This window comes from Branchiostoma lanceolatum, chromosome 11 (genome assembly GCF_035083965.1).
Source record: "Branchiostoma lanceolatum isolate klBraLanc5 chromosome 11, klBraLanc5.hap2, whole genome shotgun sequence".
Taxonomy (NCBI): domain Eukaryota; kingdom Metazoa; phylum Chordata; class Leptocardii; order Amphioxiformes; family Branchiostomatidae; genus Branchiostoma; species Branchiostoma lanceolatum.
In genome coordinates this window covers 4,749,142-4,759,484 of record NC_089732.1, presented here as the reverse complement: position 1 = coordinate 4,759,484, position 10,343 = coordinate 4,749,142, and the positions used below count along the sequence as shown (strand labels likewise).

Here is a 10,343-nt window from a genome sequence, read left to right as displayed (position 1 = left end):
CTCACCCTTTAAATATCCCTTTTCGAGACGCAACAAGTATAGTTTGCCAATTGGTTCGATTAGAAATGACGTTCAACGCTGTCCCATTAACGTCATGTAGCCTCCGCTGCTTGGATACGTGTTCCAAATTGGGACAATTTTTCGCTTGCATCGACACGTTCGTGTTACTTAATGTTTATTGAGGATGATATTTTGACGGACTTATATGGTTTTGTTTTATCAACTCAAATTATAGACAAATACTGTAAATGTCGAAGTTTTCGCAGTGGTTTAACGCTAACGTTAGTGTTCGCGGTGGTTTTAGCGGTGAACTCTTTACCGCGAACTTAAAGCCACCGCGAAAATGTTTGTTCTGTCTTCTGCCCGACTGCCCCATTGTTTCAACCACGAACTTAAAACCATCGCGAACACTCCTTTTTCTCCCTACCGCAAAATTAAATCCCCGCGAACTTTCAAGGCGTTTACAGTACTAATACTCAGTACTCAACAGGTGTCAGTCTCGCGAAGTCTCGTGTATCCTCGCGAGACTAAGACTCAGGCATGATTAGATCTCATAATCACGTGACTAGCTATTTCCGTAGAAAAATGTCGTAGCTAGAGAAAGTTTTGGTGTATTTTTCCTGTCATTAAAGATCTGTACATACCCGAAGATGGGTACGGGTGCGAGTACCGCAGAGGGGATGCCCCTCAGTCCGCGTGTGGAGTACGCAGAACAACAGGGGAAGAAAACTAACCAGGTTTGTGCGAGGCAAAGTTATAAAAGTCAGAGTTTGGGGGAGGGGGGCTTCGTTTCCGGGGTGGGGAAATTTTTAGCGTCACGTTTCCATGACGACGTGAGTTGCAAGATGTATGCTTCATCAGATTGTTCGTTGAACATTTTGCATGCATTTTGCATAGTTCATCATACAATGCACCTTTCAGTCGTCAAGTATATGATATTACATTTACATGCAGCCTAACTTGCCCAAAAAGGCCACTCAGGGGACCAAGGACAGATAAAATCTGGTCTATGTGGACAGGTGGCCACTTAGCCGCGGCGACTGTTGGAGGGCTTGTTTTACTTGCAGTCTTATACAGCGGGCTAATGTATAAGACTGCAAGTAAAACAAGCCCTCCAACAGTCGCCACTGCTAGTGGCCACTATATATATACTATACAGACAGATGCCAATGGTAAAAATTGTCTAAGGGACCACCAAAAAGTGGTCACAATGATCAGGTGGTCCTTATGTAGAAGTGGTCACCAATGACATGTACACGTCAGGTAAATTGACTGTATTATACCAAGGAGATCTTTACTTTTAAGCCTCCTTAATTATACACATTTGCCCGGATGCCTCATCTAGAAAGCTCTAGAAAGGCTTCCATATGCCTGTAACAGACCGATCATTCGTATTCAGACTTGCCAAACTCTCTGGGTCAGAGACTCCAAGGAGGTTTTAACCTCCTTGGTCAATCTAAATGATGAGGGTATAAAAACAAGACACATGTAACCAAGGAGGTTTGATTTAAACCTCCTTGGTGTAACTTTACACAACATGTAGCTTTGTATATGTGGCTTGGGCACAAAAGCGTGCCTGAAAAGATGACATGACACAAGGTACAGATTCAGTGAAGTTCAGCAACCTCTGCAGTGTGAGTTACTACAGTACAGGAGAGCTGTGCAGTACAAAAAGAAAGATGAAAAAAAAGACGAAGAAAATGCCAGTCATATATATGTTTCTGTTGCAAAATCAGTCTCCTTGGTGTGTGGTCTGCTTACATCAGTCTTTCAAAGCTGAAAGAGATTTATAAACTGTCAAGTGTTTCTTCTTTCTTCATCTAAACATCAGCTACATTATGGGGACTTCTTGGAAAACACAAATGTCTGTCTATATAACCTCTTTGGTTATCTGTATCTGTATCTGTATCTATATAGCCGGTATAACCGCCATTCGGCGTAACACACCAGCTTCGCAGGCACGCGGCGCGGCAGCAGCTGGTTATATTACACCGAACGACCTGTCACGTCTAACCTTCGCATATCTAACTGCATGCATTGTTTAAAGCTATCTAATGAGGATGCTTCCACTGTACTTGGTTGTAACGAGTTCCACTCTACGATCGTTCTAGGAAAATAGGAATTTTTAAACACATCAATCCTAGGTTGAAAAGTCTGATACTTAAAGGCATGGCTATTTCTTGTCCTTTTCTGAGCTGGTATTAGATACTTATTAGTTGGTACGTCCACCAATTTATTAGTCATTTTGTACATCATGCATAGTCTGTAATCTCCAAGCAGATCCACGCCGGGCGCGAAAATCGTAGTATGCTAGCCAGAGAAGGTCCAGTCAGCCAGAGAGGGTTCATCAGCTGATGAACCCTCTCTGGCTGACTGGACCTTCTCTGGCTAGCATATTACTACGATTTTCGCGCCCGGCGTGGATCTGCTTGGAGATTACATAGTCTGGACATTTTCCTTCTCTCCTCGAGTGACATCCACTGCAGATCTGTTTTCATTTTGGTGACACTAGCACCCCTGACGTAGTTGTTCGTGCAGAATCTGGCTGCTTGGTTCTGTACCCTCTCCAATTTATCTTTGTCTTTCTTAGTATATGGATCCCATACTGGTTAGACAAAGTATAAGCTGCCAACCTGGCTCACTGTGTGATGATGTATCACGTACATGACGCTAAAACGTGGACTTCAAAGTTAAAGTTTTTCAGAAAAAATATTTTTGTTATCAGTTGAAAGTGATGACATTGGCAAGATTAATGATTGTGGCCGATCCCATAAGTTAAACAAAGGCAACTGTGTAAATTGTAGTCTGTATGAGTCTTTGTTATTTACAAGAAGCTCAAGTCGACTTGCAGTCACTTTTCATTTAGGTCATAACGGACTAATTCTTCCACAACAGGTCCGTGGTAGTGCGTGGCAAAAAAGCAACAAAAGGGTTTTGAGAGTCCAGGTTTGAGTTCAGATTTCTCATGATCTGCTGCGAAATGACCCTAGATGGCTAGATATAGTACTAACATGGCTGAAAAGCGTAAGAATTGATGCATTTTTATTGACGATTGATTTTGGGCCCGGGTCTTACTTACTTACTTACTGCATTGAAAGTGATCCGCCTGTTTGCCAAAGATTTCACTTTTCATTCGTACTGTGGGCGGTGTTGCTATGCCTCACTTTTTGATACCATAGGGTTACAGTAGATTGCATATAAGTGACCACAGTGTCTTAACGGTGCACGCACCAGTTCTTCCGCGACAGTGGTCCATGGTAGTCCGCGACAAAAAAGGGATAAAAGGGTTTCGAGGGTCTGGGTTTGAGATCACATTTCTCAAAATGTGCTTCGAACTGACATTAAATACTAACATGGCTGAAAAGCGCATGAATCGGTGTGTTTTGGGTGGAAATTGCGTTTCGATCCGAGTCTTACTTCCGGATATCCATACGCGTTGAAGGTAAACTGCCCCTTTGACCCAGATTGACCTTTGTTGCGTTCTTTAGGCCGTGTTGCATTACCTCGCGCGTCGGGTTATTGTGAAAATCACAGTGGTAGGAATTTTTTTATAATGGGCTTGATTATACCTTTGAGTTTTCTCTTTCTGACACTAACAGTCATTTTCGTGTCAAAAAATTTTGTGATGTGTTTAGTTCCACAGGAAAATGCCAAATTTTGCGCCTCATTTTTGACAGAAAAATACTTTTTCCCTCTTATATTTACTAAAATTACAAAGGTTGAAGAAACCGAAACTCGGGTTTTCTTGTAGCTAGAGGGATATCCTTCATTGCCATTCACAGTTGTTTTGGCTCAGAAGTATTTCCTGGAAGAGACGGTCGCTAGACTTGGGGGTGTGCAAACTCGAATTGAGACCCAAAATAAACTAGGGGGTGCCCCCTTAAGCACGGTATTGGAAGGCGAAGTCCATTCCTGTCCTTCCACTGCCTTTTTTACCCCCCTAAATGAAGTCAGGTACCTATTTTTACACCTGGGTGGAGTAAAAAAAGTCACGTTAAGTGCCTGTGTGTTCGATTAATTCATCCCAAGAACACAACGTCTTGGCGGGAAACGAACCCATGACTGCTTGATTCTGGGTCTGTTAGCTGATTTACAAAGCTTGAAAGCCAGACATAGTATTTAGCAGGTGTGGAAAATGCTAACAAGGCTGGCATTTACCGGTAGGCTAGCCCACTCTGTCTATTTTGCATAGTGTAAGCTGATTCGTAACCGTTTGCTGTTTTTTCCATCAGACGATTTTGATTGACAACCCCAAACTGGTGGATCTTGGACACGGAAGCGTGCGATATCGACGACCGCACAACGGCACAAGTGCAGACAGCGGTCTTCCCTCTGGCAGCTCAGCCAGCAAACCGGTCAAGCGGCTAAAGGAGGGCTACTTCTATCACCCACAGTTTAAGGACTACAGTGAAGGTCAGCTTCAGATTCATGTGTTTATTAGTACTTTGAGAGCAGATGTATGTCTCTGTCTTGTTACCTCACTCAAAGGAGTGTGTCTGTCCGTATGTGTGTATGGTGTGTGTTTGTATTCGTGTGTGTGTGTGTGTGTGCGTGTATGTGTATGTGTGTGTGTGTGCGTGTATGTGTATGTGTTGTGTGTGTGTGTTTGCATGTGTGAATGTTTGTTTGTTTCTGTATAACACAAAGAAGTAAAGTTATTCTCAAGTCATTCTACTTGGAGACATTACATCTTCATCTCTATTTAAGGTGCTTTTATTTGCTGAAGGATATGTTAATGTTAGTCTGACAACCTTATTTATAGCCTAGGTACCATCCTCCTTAGTTACCACTCACCCTCATTGCTTGCACACCACAGGGAAGACGTACATGTAACTATGGAGGATGGTACCAAGGAGGTTAAAATATATATTTCTATTCTTTAACCTCCTTGATGGTACTCAGGCTAAGAATTATAAGTTTGTGAGCTGTTTTTTCTTCAACCACTAAGGTTCTGATACCTGTTTCTTATTTTAGATGCTATTCTGGACCCCAAGGATGCCTTCAAGTTGCAGCACATTTGCCGGGGACCTCCGAGGGCGCGTGGGAAGAAACTGTTCTATGTCTATGGCATCGGGAAGAACGCGAAGGACCCAGGGCTGCAGCGCCAAGGCCAGAAACCGCAGGGCAAGGGATACCAGTGGCCGCAGGAGTACAGGAACCCCAGTCATGCCTACTTTGAGCTGACGTTTGTCGACCAGGGTGAGTGATTAAGATGTTTTTTGTGTCACGTAGTAGCAGGGCTGTCTTTACCTACCGATACTTTGTTTGTTTTGCATAACTTGTAAACTGCCTTTAGGTGTAACTTACCAGTTTTGCACAGTAAGTGCACTAGCTGTACTGTGGGCTGTAAGTTTTAATCCACTCACACCGGGAAGGATCCCTACTCTTTTCATTAGGTGTGGTGGGTTCTTTATCGCACTCGAGGTGTGGCTCTCCTCAAACACGGGACCTTCGACTTTTCGTCACATCCTAGACGATGTCCCTAACTTGAAGCTATGTACTCATTAACACCTGAGCCGAGTGAGGAAAAGCGCCTTTCTCATAAGGGCACAACATTGGGGCCTGGTAGGGATTCGAACGCAGAACCTTTAGATTCTGAGTCAACAACCGTAACCATGTGACCACCTTGTGACCTTAACTGTGTGTAACAAAAATTGCTTACATGGTTGTCAGTGGTGCAACAAACCGCTGACAAAATTAAGATAAAACTTAAGTGAGATTTGTCCCACAAAATGCGAGAGAAAGCATTCAAGAGGGTTAAGAATTTTCCGAGGGAGCATGCCTCTGGTGCCCACTTAATTTCATCACATCAAACCTTTTGGTGCTTTTACATGGAGCTCTGTTCCATCTGAAAAAGCTGACAGGCAGAGGGAAAATGTAGAGGTAGAGAAAACTAAAAAGGAATGTCTCCAAAGGAAATAGACAGTTGAATTACCCATGAAAAATTCTTTGACCTAAACTGGCAAACCTCTATCTTACAGTAAACCTTTGTCTTCCCTGTAGCAATAAACAAAGGGTTAAGGAAAAACAGATATCATGCAAATCTGCTCAGCATTAAGACATAAGTTTATAGTATTCAGCACATTCTAGATCTGGCCATGCTGACTGTATATACATTTACATGTCATGTATATTTTGAATAGACTAATGTGTATTCAAAGCTGTTTAATTCTACGGCATATTGCAGAAAGATGTCTGTAAGATGGACTCTTTAAACATGTTATAAAGGCCGAATTTTGTTAAGTTGAAAACAAAGTCACTATCCTGAGATGGGGGTCTGAATGGGGGTTATGAGTGCATTACGAATTACGTTAAGTCCTTGACACTCATTGATTCAGCAACCTGCCAATTACCATTCACAACTTCACATTGATTTACATTTCAAGTTAAAAAATTTTTTCTTACAAACTATTGCATCATCCTCCCCCTCCCATAAAACTTCAATATGCTTAAAAAACAAACAAACCATGATCATGGTGGAATCAGTTTACTGTTATGTTTCTGTTATTATTTCCAGATGATGCTGACAATTTGACGGAGAACGATGACGATGATGACTATGACATAGACAGTTTGGACGACGCTTCCTCAGAGAACCAGGACTTTATGAGGTATGTGCCACTTCTAACAGTTCAGCACTTCCCTGTTCAATATTTCTTCACATGATCTTTTAGTTTCACGCGCTTAGTGTAAATAGACCGATACCATAGCTCGCTCACCTCCGTCAAAACGTAGAAATGCAAAATTAAAACATAAAAATGCAAATATTTGACGTACATGCAGTCACTCTCTCATTGGTCGAACCGCTAATTGTGATGGACGGTCAGGATAAGTCTATTAGGGCTTGGATTTTCTATCAGTTCTCACCACACAACGACATCGTATCTTTTCTCCTTTAATGTCGATATGTAATGGTATAGTGTAATTGAAACTTACTCTGTGTAGGAATGACTAGAAATTGGAATTTTTTTACTCAAGTTTCTGGCCTCATAAGATGCTCTGGATGCCTTTAAGTTAAAGTTCAATGAAAATGCCCATTTTCCTTACACCGTGAACTTTTGCTTCTGTGAAGATGAAGTGAATTACAGTAACATTCTTTCCACCTTGTCAGGATGAGACTCCCAGCAGATGACACAGTGGAGGGGCTGAAGAAGAGAATGGCGATAAGACTGCTTAAGCCGGTCCCCAACATCCACATCAGCCACAACGACACCAAACTGCAGTAAGTTTCAGACATCAAAATTTAAAGAAAAAGGATATGTTATGTTTGTAGATTTATTAGGGCTTAAGTCATGTAAATTGTATAGTATGTAATATATTTTGTCTGACCCCTTACTTCTTCCCTCATGACCTCAGTAAAAAGCAATCTGCAGGCCGATTTGAGCTTCTCGAAAATAAGCAAAGGTTCAAACAAAATCAAAACAAAGAACGGATGGTTTATTGACATTAAACGATGACAATATAAATATCATAATGAATTGGTGCAAAGTTAATAGCAAAATGCAGTGACAATAGATTAAATTATTGATAAAGATCAATAGATAGATGTGAAATTGAACAATTGGTATGTTAAATTGAACATACCGTAAATCAAACTACATGTAAATGAAATTTCAATCGGTTTGGTTTCTTTACACACTCTTTCCACTACAGGCTGGGTCCACTGAGCAACTGCTGAGCAACCAAATATTTGACAGATTGTTCATAAGATTTCATAGACAAAGAACAATTTTTTTACATTTTGCGCCGTTTTTGTTGTTGTTTAAATCATGCTTCTTGTGCATCATCTTCCAATTATAAAATCAAGGGTCACACAAATCCAATTTTGGTCGCTTAACGGTCACTCGGCAATCGTGGTCTAGTGGAAAGTGGGCCTTACAAAAGCGCCATGCAGACCAATCTGCTTCTCATAAAGGTTCAAACTAACGTTTGGATTCAGAGATAAAGATGGTTGGAGAGCCAAAACCCCTTGTTTGCAGAAACGCACAGGTATTTTTACAAGTGGATAACTGACTACATTGTAACTGTTGTTGCTACAGAAACGATGACGTCCTCCGGGAGTTGAGAGAGCAGAACGAAAACAAGCCGAGAAAGCTCACAGTGGAACTACGTGCCATTTAAGGAGTCAGCAATTCTTCAGGCTGTGTGGTAGTGCCATCTCCTCCCAAGACACACTGTCTCCTTTATGATTATTGCCAGATGGGAGATACTGTAAATGCAGAAATGTTCGCGGTGGTTTTATGTTCCTGGTTTTCACTGCGAACTTAAAATCACCGTGAAAAGTGTTTCCATTATGTGACTGTAGCGCTACTGTTGTTTCAAACGCGAGCTTAAAACCACCGTGAACACACCATTTTCTCTTTATTGTAAAATTAAATCCCTGCAAACATTTCTGCATTTACAGTATTTACTTCAAGATTTTGTCAAGTTTGATAAATTGAGAGGAACATAAACAGAAGACAGCGGCATACTGTGAAAAAAGTCAATAAATCATTTCCCACTTTGTTTGTTGCAACTAGCCGGTTTCAGTTTGGCTTCTGTCCTCTTAACATGTTGATGTAAGTGAATGGCCACTTGAGTTGGAGGAGTTTCAAGACAACGTCTGATGAGTTGAGCAGACATACAGGTGACAGAGTGGCTCTGATAGTCTGTCTGATATGATACGATATTGATCATCTTTGCTCCTCCGCACGCTTCTGTCTAGGAAAGAGTCATTGCCATTTGAGGCGGTCAATGCCATATTTCTGAGCAGTCAATGCTATATCTGAGCATATCATATAGGCACGAGACGAGGTCAAAAAGCCGTATCTTAACCCCTAATCCTGTATGCCATGAAACGTGGTGTTAACGGAGCCTGCTAACACTTTTAAGGTGTACTATACTGTTTTGTAGCTGTATCTATATAGCTGGTATAACTGCCCTTCAGTGTTGCACGTCAACTTCGCTGGCATGCGGCGTGGCGGCAGCTAGTTATATTACACTGAACAACCTGTCACACCTAACCTTTGTGCATCTAACTGTAGGCACTATGAGGATGCCCCTGCAGTACTTGGTGGCAATGAGTTTCACTCTACAATAGTTCTAGGGAAAAACAGATTTTTGAACACCTCAATTCTTGGTTGATAAATCTGGTACTTGATGGCATGCAATATGGCATCCACTTTTTCAAATGGCAAGAACAGAAATCTGCTACTCCTCTCCCTTTCTAATGCCACAACATTTTATTTCCTTTGCTCTGGTATGTTTTAGTGTAAACATTTGGTAAGATGACAAGATGAAAACATAGGGCTGGAGAATACCTTGCTGACACTATAGTTTACTTCTGTCAAATACTGTATAGATAAGAGGTTTTATCAGACTTTTATCAAACTATTAAAAAGTGACCGTGGAGATGTTTTGTATATTTTCTATGACCTTTTCTGAGACAGAATAAAAAGGAAATGTTGTATCTATGAGATAATGTATATTTTGATAGGGTAGTAGATATATGATTATCAGGCTAAGTCACATGTTTGAATGTATATATTCTCATTCACTTTTTTACATCCTTTATTATCATTGTCATGTCAAGTATTGAAGTAAGTTCTGTCAAATTATGCAAACCTATTCCCAGAAGGACCATAGTATGGTCACTATTATATGCAATATGCACAATTGTACAGTAGAACATACCTGACAATATTTTGTGTCACTGTAAAATCTTTTTGTATGACTAGCTATTTCTGCAGAGAGCATTCAGGAGTTTAGCTTCAGGAATATTATGTTTGTGTATAGAACCTAACACTATGAAGAGTATGTTTTAATAATTGTTATCATTTTATCAAGGTGGTAGATATTTCATGAGTGGGTACTGTTATGCTATAGACATTGTTTTAGACATACATGTATATGTATATCCATAGTAATGTTGCATGTGTATGTCATGTATTATACCTGTGGTTTTTGAAATAAATCTTGAAAAAGACATTGCTTCCAAAGTGTTAGAACTTGTTATCATGATTTCATTTTTGGACACTCTGTATGGGAAGATAGATTTTAGGTAAGTTTTGAGCACTTACAGTGCAAAAAATCTAGATGTGGTCGTAAAAACTTGAAATAAAGTTTATTCAGTTATTTATCTATTGGTTTGGCTGTTCAGCACACACAGCCAGGGCTGCCTAACTAGCCAAACCAAGGGCTATATTGTATAAAGTTTGATGTCACTTATTTTGTTCAATAGCTGTGTTTGGCACAAGTTAGCATATGCAGCCCTTTATCTTGAAGTATCTTAATATCAAATATTCTTTTCCCTCTCCATATTCTTCATATAAAATCTTACATTCTTACAAGAAGGTGCCTAAACA

The 10,343-nt window shown here is 40.6% G+C and overlaps 1 protein-coding gene across 1 annotated transcript; it reads left to right on the top strand.

Moving 5' to 3' along the window:
- The first annotated feature begins 555 nt into the window (after positions 1 to 555).
- LOC136444552 (uncharacterized) lies at positions 556 to 9,966 on the top strand. The gene is made up of 6 exons (XM_066442157.1): positions 556 to 737; positions 4,233 to 4,413; positions 4,975 to 5,199; positions 6,518 to 6,611; positions 7,112 to 7,222; positions 8,040 to 9,966. Exons 1-6 carry the CDS (start codon positions 651 to 653, stop codon positions 8,119 to 8,121), a joined length of 780 nt encoding a protein of 259 aa, XP_066298254.1. The 5' UTR covers positions 556 to 650; the 3' UTR covers positions 8,122 to 9,966.
- Positions 9,967 to 10,343: the final 377 nt, after the last annotated feature.